The following is an 18093-nucleotide window of genomic DNA, read 5'->3' as shown; positions in this document are numbered from 1 at the left end:
GTACATGCAGATAAGAAATCTATATTAGGCAGGTGTAATAAAACATCAGTAGAAACACATAGAAACATTAACATAAATCTATGGTATCTTTAGTGAATAAATATGCATATGGCATTCACCAACAGCAAAGCAGAATCCACATAGAATCCATCAGGAGCTGCTGAACATTCAGACCTTCCTAGAATAAGCCCCAATGTACCAGTCCATTTTTTACAAAAGGCCAAAATTGCAATGGGATATTAAAGATTTCTACCACTGAGTATGAAAATACATTCGCTTTTTCTGATGCACTAATCTATTCTCTGTGGCAAAAAGTATCGCAGACTTTACAGCTGCTTCTAACCTAAGGTTTTCTGATTGACTGCTCCTAGTACTATAAGGGTGGTGTGACTCAAAGAATGCACCACTTCCATACCTTCCAGCATTTCACAGCTAAAAAGATAGACACTCTGTTCTCACAACAAGGAAGAACATGCACAGACTATATTCTGCTGCTGGTGTATGCTGTGTCAGTACACTACTCAGAACAATGCACAACTCATCTTTAAAATGTTCAATCTCATGGCTCTGCTTGTAGCTATAATAGAATAGCTGTCATTCCAACATATTCAGCAATTTACTCTCTGGATAGGTACCCCCTCCCTACCACCAGGTTCAGAGACGCAGTCCAGTCTTCTGCATACTTACAATGATCCCACTCTGTCCAGTGGGGATTACTCCCAGGAAGTGCAGAGGGTTGCAGCTAGGGTTATGCATTGCTAAAAAAAGAGGATTTGCATAATTTCAACAGAAACACAATCTATCGGAGGAGCTCAGGGGACTTGACGTGTGCCTGCCTGCTCAGTCAGTTGCCCAGGTGCTGCGAACTGTGGATGGGCAACTTCAAGGGCTCCTGCCTTGAAGCTCCTTATCTTTAAACCAGACAGCTCCTGAAGCATTATTTACCAACCCTTTGCACGCCAAATAAATAAAGATTTCTCCAAAAGGAACCCATCAATTAAGCTAAGCAGAGGAAGCGGTAGGGTAGATTGTAATACATGGTCACTTTTATTTTGAAAAATCCCAACGTCCCTTTAGACCAAGGTGTCACAAAATTGGGAGCATGCTTTTGAATCTACCCGAATGCTTCATCAACCTGAATGTCTTGCTAAACCAGTAATGCTGGTGGTGGTGGAAAAGGTCAAAAGTTCACATCGATTGCATAATCTTAGAAGGAGCATGGCTAAGGGGGCTGTTATGAAACATGCCTGTACTGCATTTAACACTGCCACCAAGCTTGGCGGTTCTAACAGCATCCAGCAAAATCTCACTAAATGGCAAAACAGAGGCAAAATCAGGATACTGAATGATCACCGGCAGGGACCAAGCTATGAGGAGCCTCCCTGGGGAAGAGAGACAAATGAAGTATGTACTTTTTCTCTGCCTGAGACAGCTGCATTTGGGAACACTGTGTGGGTGCTGCTTAGGAGCTTCTGCAAAGGGGCAGCCCACAGACTGTATGCAGGTCCCTTCAGATTGAATGTTGGCTGCAGGGGATTATTGCATGGCATCGTTGAGGCTGCTTGTGCGTATCAAGCCAAAAAAATGGCTAGGGCTGACCAAGCAGGGCCAGGTCTTTCTCTCGCTTTCCTCCCATGTTCCATAGCATGCCTCCGCTTTGAGATTCGGGCACAGGAACTTACAGGAGGTCACCAGTTCTTTTGAGCTGACCAGCATATCTTGGACAAGAGTGAACTCAGCATTCCCCATAGTGCCCACTGCACTTCCTCCAACATGACCAATCTTTGCTGATACCATGCTGATGTTGATAAGTGGCGGGTGCAGGAGATCCCAGGCAACTGGGGGGGGGGGAAGAGTGTTCATCACTTGCTCTTGGGAGGACATGTAGTAGCTATGGCCTGTTCCTCACTCCTTATCATTAATCTAGCCCTGTCACCAGCCCTCTCCATCAAACTCCTTCCCCCTCACTATTTGAGAGTGTTTTAGGGCTAAAACAAATATTTTGCCCATTTTTGAAGCAAAATTAAAATTCACAGTTGAATGTGAAATTCATAAGGTAACGTTTGAAAACTTGATTTTTTTTTTAAATAATATGCCACTTTCTGTCAACATCCAAGACCTTATATGTCTTAGAATTTCTTGAATGTTTTGATTTAGGCAGCCTTCATATATGCTATAAAAACTGTCTATCAAAATGTTAAGCTCTAGTGCATTCATAGTGTCTTACATCTGTCTGTGGCTTTCAAACTATGTTCCAGGGGACCTTTAGAAGCTTAATCAAGAGAGAGAGAGCAACTTAGAGCCAGTTTGCCCCTTGTCATCCTCTGCAATGCAGAGCTATATGTTGGGTATGTTTCAGGATGGAAATACCTTGTTCACAATGGTTGACAGACACTGAGACACTAGAGTCCCCCATGTGAACAGAGTGTATGTCTGGGAAAAGTATTCAGACTTCCATATGTAGGGATTCTCTGGCAGAAGAGCAAGGCATCTTTGGCAAAAGGCAAACAGGTTGAAAAACACTGCGATAGACCATTGCATGGTAGCTATCAAAAATGACAAATGCTAAATTTCAATGCATATGGAAAATCAGCTAGGACAAAATATCAGCTGGCAGATCAGATATCAGATGATGAAATGAAATATTGAGAGTCATCAAATACATATATCCAATATCTGATGAATATTCACAGTATATCTAGAGAACAGTCAAAGTTGAAATGCTGATGAAAATTGTGATGAAAATTTTTGAAAGGATTTTGGGGAACACATTCATCTGTAGAATATTCCTTGAAGAGGTGTCTAGTCAAAAGCAGTGGTACTTGATGCTTCCTCCAAGCTTAACCCATCCACTAATGCTCCTCCCAGGCCACATTCACACCATACATTTAGTCCACTATTATTCCACTTTTATCATTCCAAAGAATAAGAGTGCTGAGAGAAGACTTCTATTCTCCCCACAGAGCTACATTTCCTTGAGTGGTTTAATGGTGAGTCTCTTTTCCCAGAGAACTCTGAGAATTATAGCTCCATGAGATGAATAGGAGTTGCCTAGCAACTCTCAGTGCCCTTCACAAACTACACTTCCCTGGATTCTTTGGGAGAAGCCATGACTGTGTAAAGTGGAATTATAATTGAATGAATGTATTGTGTATGTTGCCTCACTGTCCCCTTATACTTGTTCATACTTCTCCTGCCAGCCCCACCCAGCTCTGTACCTCATTCTCATTGTAAGAAATATTTCCAAGATAAGTAAAAATAAAAATGCTTCTCTGCTATATACATGTTTGCATTGCTGCAAAACATCCATGATGAATGAATCTATGGTGAAGAATAACTTCCAATTCCCAGACATTTTGTAGAACTTTAATCAAAGACTGGGTCTCTTTAATGCCATTCAACAACACATTAGAATGGGCTAGAATAGCTACAGGAAGTTCATAGGAAAAGCAGTCCATAACATGTGAGTGCAATAGAAAACAAGAACTAATTCTCCTCAAGCTAGCTGGCAGGCAAAGTTAGTAGCTGGAGAAGAAATGAGAGAAAAACTTCTAGACAAGTTTATTACTTTCAGTACTCCAAGGGAGGCCCAGAGGGTGGTGACAAGGGAGAGGGCCTTTTCAGTTGTGGCTCACTGACCTTACCATTGAGGTTCACCTAGCACCTTCACTGACATCTTTTCAGCACCAGGAAAAACTCAGGCACTTGATAGACTGAGACAATGTTTGTATTAGTGTGCTGCCAAAGCTTTCTGTGGCTATATGGGGGTGGTGGTTGTTTTATTAATTTCTTTTTATGGTATGGTATATTTAATTTTGTTTTTAACAGTGTTGTAAGTCACTTGGAGACCTTTGGGTGACACAAGACTAATAAATCTAATTAATACTAATACCAATACTAAATAATACTTTAAAAATAATGAAGCATGTACCTCCATAGTGATGATCCATAAGGAAACATTTTGCTGCAATAAAGCATCCAGCACTTGAGGAGAGAGGGACATGGTGTCCAGGAGAATCTGGGGGCAGATATGGCACTACATGAGTGGATGGCAGATGGGATCAGATAGCTGGGGAGTAAAATGGTAGGAGAGTGGGGAAAACAATTTAGTCATTTGTATTGCCTGAAACCTTTGATTCAGCAAAAACTGTTCATTAAGGCTTGCCCTCGCTGACAGTTGTCATTTTTGCACTCACATTCATTTGCCCCTACACCTTTTTTACTGCTTTGCTGCTGCCTGTTGCTGCTCCTGGCAATTGCAAATTGACTTTTTCCTACATGTCAAGGCATTGTGTCATTCCAAACAAAATGGCACCCCTCATTTTCCTCCCCGAATGCCCTGAAACAGTGCAACATCTGGGAAAACCCAAATGGTGTCCCTCAGAAGCAGCTGCAAAAACTGACTCCTCCCACTGGCAGTGGTGATAACACATATAGCATTGAAAAAGGAGCCAAAGATCATTCCCGCCACCATTGCAGAAGGTAGGATCCCCTCCTAACCTTCATAAATGGACACAGATTAATTCTCATTTGTGCCCAATTGTGTCTCCCTCAGAACTCGTTTTGGAATTAATGTTAATTGAGGTGAATGGGGCCGTTTGCTTTTCCATTTACCCCAAAACAAATGCACACCCCCATCAAGTTATTACGCTGTCCTGCAGTGCCTTGCTGTTTGGGCAACCTAAGAATGACCCAGCATTAATAGGAAATAGCTCATTTAAGAGCAAAATGTGTTCCCATATCACACTCTAAACCATGACTGTGCAATAAAATGCAGTTCTGTCTGGACTCCGATAAGACTATTAAAGAGTTTTACATGTGCCCTATAGCTTCACTGGTTTTTCAACAGGGAATCTTGTTGCCCACACTAGGTAAAACACACAGAAACTAGCAGTAACTCCAGACAAGACTGGGCTAAACAGGTTTCCTCCAGGGAGTGGAAAACCTGGTATTTTTCCTTGTTCAGCTGTGAAGAGGTCTGGGTATGTGTGTGTAGCAAGACAAGGACAGTTCAGTTTGATGTTAACTTCTGCTCATTAGAAATATGAAGAAATAAATTAATACACACACACCACAAAAGAACAGGCTGGTACCTGATTAAAGAACAGGAAGCAAGGGTTTGGCATAGCTGACAGAATGGGGGACAGCAGCGGGGTCGCCAAAGAAACTATATGGGGTCCAGAACTATTTAACCTTTTTATAAATGATCTGTGGTCAACAAGGTAGCAAAATGTGCAAGAGATACCAAATTACTTGGGATAGGGAAATCCTATGCAGACTGTGAAGAGCTCTGAAAGGATCTCTGTGAACTGGGCGAGCAAATAACATGGCAGGTGCATTCGAATCCTATACATGTTTACTCAGAAATAATTCCTACTCATAAAGTGGAGGTTGTGCCTAAGAAAATGTGCACAGGATTGCAGCATTAATGTAACTGCAACTTTGTGCTACTTTGGGGCAAAAGAGTCAAACATCACATATTTACTGATGTTGTCAGTACTGGCTTTGACAACCCGGGACAGAGATCTTACACACAGTTAAAGTTCATCTCAATGGGCTATTTACTGAAGAAGAGTGGTGGTGATTGGGCCAGGTCTGCTATTGCAAATCAGAGGACTATGTAAATTTATCCAAGACAGACTTGGAATAGTGTGTACAATTTGAGATGGTTCCCACGCTGTCATTGTCTCTCTCTCACCACTGATTGTGAAACTGATTTTAGAATCACGGTAGTAATTTCTTACATTTATTATAATATTAAAAAAAGTTCAAGTGTTAAACAGTCAAGAGTTCTGACATTCAAACAATCCAGAGCAAATGTTTACAATCATCTTTATGACAAATTAGCAGCGTTTCTATTGGACCCTGTTGTGGATGAGGAACAAAGGGTTTAAAGTACTTTATTGCTAAAAGTTAAAAGAAATACACTGGCAATTGTATTTTATCTTCTCAGTCACAGCTTCTCCATGCATCCAATCTACAGTATCTGAAATGCAAAGGACATGCAGAAGTCAAACTAAAAAAAAGAAAGAGGCAGGCTATGATGTAAACCAGAGGGCCACACAAGAAACTGAAAGAAAAGAAGGAAGGGTTCTCTCTCTTTCATGGACATTTTCTTGCCAGCTGTACAAGCAAGGCTGTCTCAGAGTTGCTAATGACTTGATGCCTTGTTCCTTTTTTTAAAAAAGAAAGTCATTGTGAAACGCTGCAACGTTACAACAACAGCTGTCTTTACAAATTGTGGCACACTGATGCCAATCCAAAGCATTTCTTTTGATGTTTCTTTCCATGGGGCCAGCAGGCACTAGCATGATGCTAATGACACTGTTTGTGATAAAGAGGAGGAGGAAACAGTGGTGACTGGGGTGATGGACTTCAAGAGATTCTTATCTCACATGGGGCTTGTCAAATATGTGTCCACACCTCATCAACGCCACCTTGTTGTGTCCTAAACCTTCCACTGTGGAGCTCGTATTGGTTTTATGATCAAGCCAGCATCTGAACTGCATTTTTTTGCTCTGAAAAATGAACAGCAGTTGCTCAGAGTCACTAAGAAATAGCTAGGGCTTGTCTTCAATAAAGATGCTGTAGCAGATTTTTAAATCAGCATTACCTGAAGTAGAATTATTTAACCACATTAATTTGAAATACTGAATTTGTTTGTTCACAGATCTGTTCAGGATAAGGTATATATTGTAAAGACTGTTGCTATTGTGTAATTTTTTCCTCTTCCTACCTATCTTGCAATAAAAAGCAAAATTACCAGTACATATTATTTTCCCTGAAAGGAAAGGTACACTGATACGTGTGTATGTATGTGTGTGAATGAGTGAGTGAGTGAGTGAGAGAGACAGAGAGAGAGAGAGAGAGAGAGAGAGAGAGAGAGAGAGAGAGAGAGAGAGAGAGAGAGAGAATGTGCAATACTTTAAAAGCACTAGATTACCAACATCCAGATACCAAGCAATTTAAAAGGGTGTTGTTGTTCAAATGGAAAAGTGCCTATTAAAATATTCCATAACAAGTTCTCCTGAACATAAAGCCTATGATCTCAAGAATGCTTAAACATAATTTTCAGTGTGGACTCTGGCATTAGCATACAGCAAAAGGCACAACGATATTTTAAAATGATTTGTAAGTAGTCAAAATTGGCCCATCTCTTTTTAATTTTTTTGTTGATTTCTTCTTTTCTCAGAAGCTGTAAGTCAAGATGTTACATATAGAGATTCCTTATAAAAAGGTTTTTGCCATTAGCTATTATAAGACATCATTGCTAAAATGAAAATAAAACATTTCATATTTTCCTTTGTTATATATAAAATAAAAATTTCTCTTTTCTGTTATCAACCCCCCTCCTCAGTCCTGATGTGTTCATGGGAGTGGGCATGAGGAACAGTCTACGTGGCATCTACGGTGGTGCTGGATCTTGGCTGGATCTGGTATTATGTGTTAGTTGGCTGCCTCCTTGTGCGCTGCATCTGTCAAAAGAATAGTAAGTCCTGCTCTCAGCCAGACGATACAGAGGGGGTGAATCTGTGTCCTCAGTGTTCTGAATACTTAAGAAAGGAGTGCTCTCAGCCACCAATGCCTCATCAGATTCACTGCATGAGGCACTGCTCATTGAAAAGGAGTCCCTAAGCATTTTGCCCCTGTGTGACAGATGCCCATTCAGTTTAGATTTTCTCCACCGTCTGTTGTTGCTGCCTGTTCTCTTTGGCCGATCTAGTGCAGTGATGTACTCATGCGTTGTCTCATATTCATCATCCTCTGCGATGTGGAAGGGACTGGAGGGCAAGCTCCCTGTGCTCTCATTCAGGTAGATCCTTCTTTGGTAGTAACTATCATACCTCTGTATATCTTGGGAAGGGACCTGGTATCTTCTGAGCAATGGCTGCTCCTCCTCCACCTGGAAGCTAATGGATGCTGCAGGAGGCACTGAGACTGTGTGAGCTGAATTAGGAGAAGTGATCTCAAAGGTGGGCATGTGGGCTGATGCTGAGCAATGGAAGTCAACAGGTGACAGGCGTGCTGGGGTGGTCAAGGCAGACACGTACCTAGAAGAAGGAACACTGGTATTCATATCATGTGAAGTCTTATAATGAAGAGCTTTTCCCCTTCAGCACACAACTTTAAATCCAGACTTAACTTAGTGATGGCCAATGGCATAACTCACACAAAACTATTTTTCTGTTTGTCTGCATATTTTGTTTATAATGAGAAAGGAGGAGGGGGCAGGGAGTGAGCCATTGTCCTGAGGCCTGGAAAGGTTTACCAGGTCAACAGGGTAGGCAACTGTTCATGTGACAGTAGCAAGGTGGGAATTTGTCAAGGGATTCTGAGGGCTGGGTGCAGATTTTTCAATTAGAGATGGAGACTGGCAAGATTTTGGGAAGAAGCAGAGAGGCTTGAGTGATTCATGCAGGATAGGCATTTGGGTAAATTCTGTGGGTCAGTGAAAAAAGTGGCTGACTCATGTATTCATGGTGAAATCAAATTTGTCTGGGTACTTCTATATGCTTGACATTTGAATATGATGCCCTGGTATCCGAGACCTTAGCCCTATTCACACATTACCATATGCAGAACATCACTAATTACTTGGAGTGGGGCCATGCTTTTAGCCCCGGCCTGTTACACTGTGTCTCCTTCCTCAATGGTGCATTGCTCATGGTTCTCTGAAGAGAAATCCCAACAGGTGAGCTCCACGTGAGCAACAAATGAAGGCCTCTGCACAGTTGGGATATCTGATTGTACAGATGACCTGAATGCACAGAGGTCCTACATGTGAGTAGGAGCTCACATGTTGGTGTCTCCCTTCAAACAACCACAGGCTATGCATGATTGTATGAGGAAGGAGAGTGACATCAGAGCTAGGGCTAAAAGTACAATAATCACAATAATGCCCCTACACGTGAGTAGGGATATGGGAAGAAGCCATTTAAAATGGATTATATTTCCTTCCATTCCATCTATTCGACCCCTATTGCTGTGAATGCTTTTGCCTTAGTTCTCTACAATGAAAGTGTTTTTTAAGCACATATTATATTTAAATAGGTATGTAAATTGCTTTGTAATATACATTATTTATATATTCATTGATGTATAATTGCCACTGATGTATAATTGCCATAGGGAACCTATATGTGCTAACACTGCAATCCTAACCATGTCTACTCCAAAGTAAATCCCACTGAATACAGTGAGATTTACTCCCAGGTAAATGGGATTACGTTGTCAGCCTTAATCTGCTTCCTATAACAGTCAATGGAAAGCATCACTAATTATTGTTCATTTCACATGGAAAGAAGAGATCACTTTTGTTACCTGTGGATTTTATCTGTGCTCCTCAGTTAAAGTCCAAGCCTGTTTGTCAAAATGGAGAGAACCATCTGGATTTGATTGCTCTTTTTTGACCACACATCCATTCTCTAAATCTTGTTATTAAAAGTAAAATTAAATTTAAAATTCATTTTCTTTTCCCAGAAATGTTGTAAACATGTAACTAAAGTAATAAACTGTCTACACATGATCTTAGCCAAAAGGCCGAGAAGCCTTGGAATTACTGTGGCCCCTTACATGTTTTCATTGACCATCCCAAAATATAGGAGAGCATTTACTCTTGCACGATTCAACGTGCTGCCCTCGGCACTGTTAAAAGGCCGTTTTAATAAGATTCCGGTCAGTGAACGCAAATGTCCTTGCAGAGCTGGTGTAATGGAATCTGTAGAATATGTTCTCCTTTCCTGTGAGTTGTATGATGAATTTAGAAGGAAGTTAATCTCCCCTTTGTTAACTGCTTTGCCTAAGGGCAATCCTGCCAATTTGGTGTCGATCTGTTTAAGTGATTTGTCATCTTATGTCACCACTAATGTTGCAAAGTTTTTTCTCATTACAATGCAAATTAGCAAATGTTGTCAGCCCGCTCCTTAAAAAATTATCTATGGGCCTTAGGAATTCTGATGGTTTTGTCTTTTAAGTATTTTAATCTTTTATACTGTATGTTTTTTAATATGTGGTCTGTGACCGTAATAAAATGATTCATTCACTAAACTGTCCCTCCCTGATGCCTGAACTGTGAAATCAAGGTGGTGAGATAGGCTGTAATCCTAACTCCACTTACCTAGAAACAAACACGACTGAATTCAATGAGACTTACTTCTGAGTAGCCATGGTTAGGACTGCAGTCTCAGCACATATAAGTTCCCTCTGGCAACACAAAACACTTCACAAACAAGAAAATCAAAGATGCAGCTTTTGCAAGTTCTACATTTATATGTCAACGAATATGTAAATAATGTACATTGCAAAGCAATTTACATATCTATTTCCATACAATATGCCCTTTGGGATGAGCTATTAGCCACTTCATTAACTTTGTCTTTAAGGTGCCACATGACTCTTGTTTCTGCTGCAAAGGACTACCCAGGGTTACATCTCTGGAAGTGCATTAACTTTTAAAGAGAATGCACATAGCAGGTAAATACTTGTAAAAAAAAATCTGTTGATGTCTGATGTTTGCATGTCTATTGTGTACTATATATATAAAAAAGTATATTTCTGCATCAGTGGATAATGAAATAAAAGACAGACTTGTGCACAATAAGCCAACTGCAGCAGAATGTAAAATACCAGATGAAAATATGAATATATGTCAGAGCAGTCTGAGGCAAATCTGTATATCCATACATAGGAGTGACATTTAAATAGGGCTCCTAAGAACCAGAAAAGTCTGAAAATGGAAGGTTTGTATAGCCCTCTTCAAATGTTATTGCCTGAAGAGAGTACAGGGGCTTTGGGGATATGCCTATAGCCTCAAGACCCAGAGCTGTGAGAGTCCTCCAGTCCCTTCTCACATTTGTAGCAAACGTCTTCAGTGATCATTTGGGCAACTTCCACAGATACACAAAGCTCCCTACTGCAAATATTCACAATAATCCCACGAAGGGACTAGAGGAGTGTTGTGGCTCAGGTCTTAAGTACACATTTACATGGCCCTGCTCTACCTGTGCTCCCTCTTTAGGGGGATAATACTTGAAGAGGGCTTGTATCTCTGATTTAAAATAAGGAAGTCAATGTGTGCTGCAAAATAGTTAAAAAGCCTTCGCACTACATGGAAAACTTTAATTTGATACTCACACAGTCAAAGGCATCATGATTACTTTTTGGTCAAAAGACAGGACATGAATTTTTATTCCAAAACAGAGAGGTCTTAACTCTGGCACAAATCAAACCAAGGCACACATAGACAGGAACATTTCTGTTGTGTTTTAACAACACTGATATCATCTTTAGATTAGGGGAGAGTAGTTTCCAACAGCAGCCAGAAATATTTGTTTTCACAATGCAAGCGGTATTTACTAGTGTGGGATATAAATCTTCTGCTAAAATGGGCATACTTCAAGTTTCCCCTATTGTCAAATGTGAGAAGTCCCACCTCAAATGAGCAAATGGGTCTGGCAAAATCAACAACAGGTGAGGAGAAACATTTCAAACAACACTGCATGTTAAACAATGCAAGATGGTCCTAACAATGAATATATGAAAGCCATGAGAAAAACCATGTAATATATCCTGCGGAGAACTATGGTATAATTATGTTATTTCTGCTATCTTTGTTTGAAGCATCTGCTGCTATTCCCAAGCAACATGCACTGATATTCAGACCAAGAAAACCAACTTTTGTACTTTCTCTGGTGAATTACATTGTTCTGTTGGACACTTTCCCACATCCCAGTGCATTTAAAAATTGAACATGTCCCTCTCCCCATTTAAATGTCCCTTCCTATTATCATGGCCTCTTTGTTCAATGTGGAGACAATCCTATGCATGTTTATTGGATGCAAGTTCAATACGTATTACTCTCAAGAAATTGTGCGTATTGATGCAGCTTAATCCTCAACACTGGTTTATGGATTAACCACAATGCAGTACATTAAACCAGTATGTTCTCTAGCATTCTAGACAACACGACTGAAGAGCATAATTGGTGCCAGCTGTTGCTAGTGCAACATTTCATTCTGCTCAGTTTCTAGTTCTGTGTGACTCCTTGACTGGACAGCTCCCTAGCTACAAACCCTGCTGGACAGCTCTTGGCTTTGCTGGTAAAACAGAAGTCAGATGGCAGTGTTAGTGGAAACAGGAAAGAGATCAGTAATGAAGGTTTGTTAAGAGTCAAAGAAATAAGCAAATGGCTGGCTCTTCACGGAGAAGGAGTAGATCTTTAAATGATCATAACAGTGCTTTATCTTGTGATCCTGCAACAACACCAAATCTGCAAAGTTTTCCTCATGTTGCAAATGGTGAAGCTGTAGCAGATTTGCTTGATTAAGGCTATCTAGTGAATTTATGGCAAGTCATGTTTTCTAGCACAGACTCTTAGCCATTGTGCTACTTGACCTTGTAATATGAATGTGTGGCAAAACCCTTCTATTCAGTTTATCCATCTTGATTTTTGAACTGACAAACGACCCTCTCACCACCACTCCCCTCCTTCTCTCTCTCTCTCTCTCTCTCTCTCTCTTATTTCATGATAGAGATTGGACATTGTGTGAGTGGTGTCTTTTCTCTGGTTTTTAGGTCTCCAAGGTGCTATTCATATTGACAAGCAAATGTAGGTAACAGGCAATAATAACAACAGAAAATGAGACCTCTCACTATGTGGTGAGTCTCGGAGAGAATCCACGGAGTCTCTGTATTGCATCATTGGCCTCCTCTGATCCTCAGGGCCATATGCAGCTTCCCGCCGAGCACGAGCCTCCACACAGGCCGGGCTGTTGCATTTGCTACTTCCCACTGAAGACAACATGATCCCAGACTGACAATCTGAAGTCAGGCTTTCTGTCCGTTCCAAGCTCCAAGTGTGGCTTTCATGTCTGCGGAATATTTAGACGAGTGTTTGGCCAGCAACTAGAACAGGTTATTTCTCGTCCCTCCCAGTTGTCTCAGAGAACACAGATCCACACAAATTACTCACTGGGACTGGCTTGTTAAGAGGTGCTATAAAGGACAATGCAATGTCACATTGGTGGACTTGTAAGACCACTGGTGATGAGGGCCACCAACACAGAAACATTCTAATTTAATGTTACAGTCAATGTTCATAATTTGATAAATGTCACAAGCCGACAATGCCAGATTAAATTCACGAAGGTCCAAAAATATCCTAATATTACCCCACTTTTCAGATTCAGGTGACTGCCAGTGCTTACAAATGTATCCCTGAATTTTCATGTGCATTCATGCGCATGGAAACACTAGACTTTTATAAAATGTCGTGAAAATTGCACACCTTTCTCTGCTGTCTCTCTCATACACCGCTTAGGACAAGGTTACGTGTTGTTCACACAACTGCTAATTGTTCGGTCTTTTTTTGTTTTAAGTAAATACTTGCAGGACATTCCAGTCAGAATCAGGACTATGCTGGGGGGAGGGGTGTGATGTTCCTGTATTAATGTATATATGGTAAGTGCTGTTTGTATAGAAGATACATGGTAAGTGGAATGAAAGAGGAGGGGGGAGTAAATGAGCAGTCGAATGCTGGATGATTGGCTGAGTGTTTGGATGGCTGAGAGTATAAATGGAAGGATGACAGTTGAATCTGGGTGGACGTAAGTGGGTTGTTTTGGTGGAGTTGGGAGGTGGGTGTGAGTTGGTGTATGTCAGGAGAGTGTGGAGAAGGAGGGAGGTGGAGTTCGGATTAGTAATAAGTCAAATATCACAGTAATAGATGAAACCATAAGCTTGTAGATCATTATCAAAGTTATCTTGTTATTAATGTCATTTAATAAAAACTATATTTGGTTTACCGAAGGCCTGATCCTTGGCTGGGGTTTCAGAGACCAGAAGGGAGGGTAAGGTAATGACCAAGGCTGAAGGGAAACAGTAACAAATGGTGGCAGCGGTGAAGAGGAGATTATAACATTCATAAGTATCTAGGGCAACCCTGAGTTATGAGTTATCTGCAGTGATACAAGGGGGTTGGGAACAGCATAGGCACGCAGTCACGAATGTAACCGGATAGAGAGACTCAGGCAAGGTCTCTGGGAACATTGGTTGTAGAACGTGACTGGTGGTGCTGCCTAGCAGGGGGATCTATTAAGATCTGTGCTAGAGCGGAGAGAGAAACCATAAAAAAGGACAGTCCGGACTGGTGGAGTCCCTGGTGGTGCCTAGTGAAAGGCAGTAGCCACGAGCAGGTAGGAACCTGACAGGGAGAGCCAGGGAAGGGCGTCACAAGGGGGCCTTTAACCCTTTGCCCCTGCAGGAGTCCCAGTCTGGATTCCCCACCCAACCTTGCACCTATTTGCAGTGTGAGAAAAGCTCCCATTCCTGTTTCCTCATGATGCAAATGGCAGAGAAGGATCTGGATTAGGCTTTGTAATGTGTGGGGACAAGAGTTAAGCCTCCACCTCTTCCTGCCATGGTTCTGATCAAAATTCAGACTTCCCATGGTTGCTATTTATTTAAAAAATCATTAACAGAATTAGCAATCATGTGAATAATGTCACATCTAATTTGGACTTTGTTTGGTGCTAGGCAGGCAGTACTACCCACAGGCAAACTCTCGCAGGATTGTGTGTCTGTTTCATTCTGTATCTGCGTCTCTCTCCTCACCTGCACCCTAACACATGGTTCTAGGAGCACCATTCCTGTAGTATTCCAAAATGGCTGTCTCACACAAGGTCCGTAGGCTTTCTAGCGCCAGGGAGGTGGTGGCTTTGATCTCCTAACTTATATGCAAAGGAATCAGAGGACTATATAGTCGTGAGCAGTTGGGAGCTCAGTACTGAAGGGAAGACTGCGCTCAGCCTGACTGGGGAGCTCTTGTGTCAATTCCCACAATTTTTACATGCCTGATCAGAGGAGGGATTAGACATTGCCAGCATGTCCTGAAGTCCCTGTAACTGTAGACAGCCTGTGTGGTATAGAGATGCAGGAGATCTGGTTTCATCTTCATACTGATGATGAAGATTAGTGGGTGTCCGCGAGAACAAATTGCTCTTTCTGAGCCTTGCCTATCCCAGAGAGCGGTTGAGAGAATAACATGGGCTAACCCTATGTATGAAATCCCAAGCTTCTTAGAGGTAGAGGATGGGGTAGAAATGTGACGCAGGGCACACTGTGCCTTTCGTTTCCTCAGATTTCTCTGGGCCCCACCTCATCCTTCCACCATCCTTTCCCCCCATCCTCCCCTGATTTCCCATAGCCCTACTTCAGGTGTGGGGAACCTTTGGCCTTCCAGATGTTGCTGGACTACAATTCCTATTATCTCTTGCCATTGGCCATGCTTGCTGGGGCTGATAGGAGTTGTACTCATTCAGCAAAATCTGGAGGGCCAAAGGTTCCTCAAGCATGCCCTACTTGATCCACATTCCCTTTTAGCCAATTTCTACCCTAATGAGTTTGTCTCATTTCCCCTCTTCTCTTGAAGAGTATGCTCTCACATCTTTGCCTCTTTGCATTTTCTGTGTCTCTCCCCCGCCCCAATGCACTGCTTTCTTGCTACTTTTCCTGTGTCCCTGTTGTCTTTCCTGTATCTTTGGGCTCCTCCATGAGACCTGTTTACTGAGCACTGATTCTAATCTCATCCTGATGTACTTGTCTGGTGGTTATACATCATCTGATTAATCAATCAGAAAAATATTGACAGTTTGGTGGCATGCTTTATGTTTACTTGAAAAACATTTCTATTATAAGCAACAGGACAATTCCAAATGTGTTCTGGATAGGGGTACACAGGCCAAAAATAAACAAGATGATGGAGATTCATCACTGGATCTCCTGTTACTTTACTTGAAAAATTCAAACTATACATTGCCTTGTGTGCACATATGCACCCCTAACTCCCTCCCTCAGAAACTAATGTGGATTTGTTTTTTGTTCGTTTTTTGAAGAAAAGATACCTATTCACTTTCCACTGCACATTTGGACTCCATGCACTGAGGGGAGAGCCAGACCATGTCCACTGGCTGTGCCCCCAACTCTGTAGATTCTCCACCAGCCTTTGAGCAGCAGGTAGCAAAGGGAACCAATGAACACAGGAAAGGCCCAGAGGGTGTGTCCTCCTTCAGGCAAGTGACTATGGCAACTACTACTTCTGCCACAGTCCCTGATGGCAAAAAAAATCTGCCATCATATGCCTGAATGGGGAGAAGCCCATTGTACCACTCCCATCTTGGTGAGAGCCCTTTGTTGCTTGTTATTCAATCCTCCCTTTCCCAAGGGGGGAGAAGGTGCATCAGGTGCCGGAGGGCCTTTTCAGCAATCCTTTTGAATACTCAACCCTCGTCAAAGTTTTCTGAGAGTTTGACACAAATACTAGAAGAGCCTGACTGATTTTCAGAGCAAGAACCAGGCTGATCGCCCATTTCTGACTGCTTCTGTCTCTGGAAAGATAAGAAGTCCCTGCTAGCATGAGGTAGGAAGGATCTGAAACCAAGATATTACAGTCACAAACGAAAGTCAATTACTGAAATTAAATTAGTGCAATGAGGCCACAGATCTGCAAGGAGCATTTCCATAAAGGCTTTTCTGCACTCCCAGATGCATAGATAAGCTGAGTCAAAATGGAGTTAGGAAGCATGGGGGTACAGTACCTTTGGCTTGAAGTTGGAGTTCCTGTGGAACACGGATGTGATGGAGAGCAGGAATGGCTCCCTGAAAAAGTAGTTTCTGTTTCCCTTCGTATGACATGCTCAGTAGCGAGAACGTTTTTGGACATATACTAGGAAGAGAGTCACAAATTATCTGACATTAATTTTAAGATGACAACATTGCTTTATAGACTTGTAATAGATCATACTACATTATGCTTCCATTTACAGAGGATAAGAATTAGGTCAGCCAATTCAGACTGCCCTAAATACGCTTGACTTTTGCTTTTAAAAGCTTATGACCACATAATACTAATCTCTGGGTAGGCATCCCTCAGTAGCAAAGCACAGAGCACCAAAAAGTCATAGGAGACAACTTACAGACAACACTGCCTAGTTGGGGGAGACACCACCCAGGCAAGCAAATGATCTGTTTAGAGGCATTTAAGGCTCTCCAAAATATAAGGAAGGAACTGAAATACCTTTCCACAAACCAAACAGCACCAAATGAGCAGCACCAAATAAAATTCATATATGCTAATCTCAGGCTGCCCAGCCTGACCTGGCACTGAAGTTAACACTAACGTATTTAATTCTTATCCAGCCTTGTGCCTCAGGACAGGACTCTCAAAGCTGCTTATGATATAAAGCAGTAAAATAAAATATCTTATTTATCACAATTTAAAATACAAACAGCTATAATAACAATTTGGAATCCCTGTATTGAGTTTTAAAATCACGAATATCTTAACAACGGACTTGAGGGTCAGCAGAGACGGAACCTTGGCAGGGCTGCCAAGCATGCTTTAAATAAAATATGAAAAATATTCCTGACTCCCCTGCACTAGGCCTTGCCTTGCCTGCCCTGAGCCCTCCAGCACATAGAGTCCATCGCAAAATCACTGCTTTCAAGGGGAACTGCATGGCTCAGAAAATTCTGACACTTCCAGAACATAGCTAGAACCCGCCCAAAAGCACCTGGCTCTGGGCCGATTCCCGAAATGCTTTAGCCAAGCTGCATTTCCAGCCTGAATTCTGGTTGGGACAGAACTGTACTTTAACCCTCTCAAAGAAGTGTGCAAGGAAGAGTGGGAACACGTGAAAATGGGACAGTAAGCCCCAGGGGCAGGTGGCTTGTAAAGGCTATCACCTGCTGTTGCTGAGTGCCGTTACATGAGAGACTCCCTCCCCAATATCCTTAGTGGACAGCACTGCAAGGCGATGGTGGAGGCATTAGTTCAGCACTTCATCTGCTGTTTGCCCATTCAGCACTTGGGCACTTGTGGGGAGCTGAAGTAGCAGCCTCTGTGCCTCTGCCCCTTGATGTCCCTTCTATCTCTCCCTTAAATTCTTCCTCCCACTCACCCCTGTGCTCTCAGCAGCAGAAGCTGGGAGTCCACCAACGAAGTGCAGCATGAACTACCTTGCCATTGACAAAGCCAAGGAAGGGAAGAGAGGAGACAGGGAAGAAGGAAAGTGGAAAAAGAATGGGAGGGTAGGAGGC

General features: G+C 42.0%; 1 protein-coding gene across 2 annotated transcripts in view; it reads right to left on the bottom strand.

Annotated features, from left to right (window-relative positions):
• Positions 1-5732: 5732 nt before the first annotated feature.
• NRG2 (neuregulin 2) overlaps positions 5733-18093 on the bottom strand; it is a 252809-nt gene continuing 240448 nt past the window's right edge. The window contains exons 8-10 of one of the 2 annotated variants that reach the window (XM_061587063.1): positions 16593-16720; positions 12645-12869; positions 5733-8051 (exon numbers count right to left, since the gene is read on the bottom strand). In XM_061587063.1, the coding sequence (XP_061443047.1) occupies positions 7406-8051; positions 12645-12869; positions 16593-16720 (999 nt within the window). In that variant the 3' untranslated portion in view covers positions 5733-7405. The remainder of the gene's footprint in view (positions 8052-12644; positions 12870-16592; positions 16721-18093) is intronic. The other variant, XM_061587071.1, reaches the window with a different exon arrangement.

Source organism: Rhineura floridana, chromosome 1 (assembly GCF_030035675.1).
Source record: "Rhineura floridana isolate rRhiFlo1 chromosome 1, rRhiFlo1.hap2, whole genome shotgun sequence".
Taxonomy (NCBI): Eukaryota; Metazoa; Chordata; class Lepidosauria; order Squamata; family Rhineuridae; genus Rhineura; species Rhineura floridana.
Note: the sequence above shows the minus strand (reverse complement) of the source record. Positions and strands in the feature narration are given on the sequence as shown.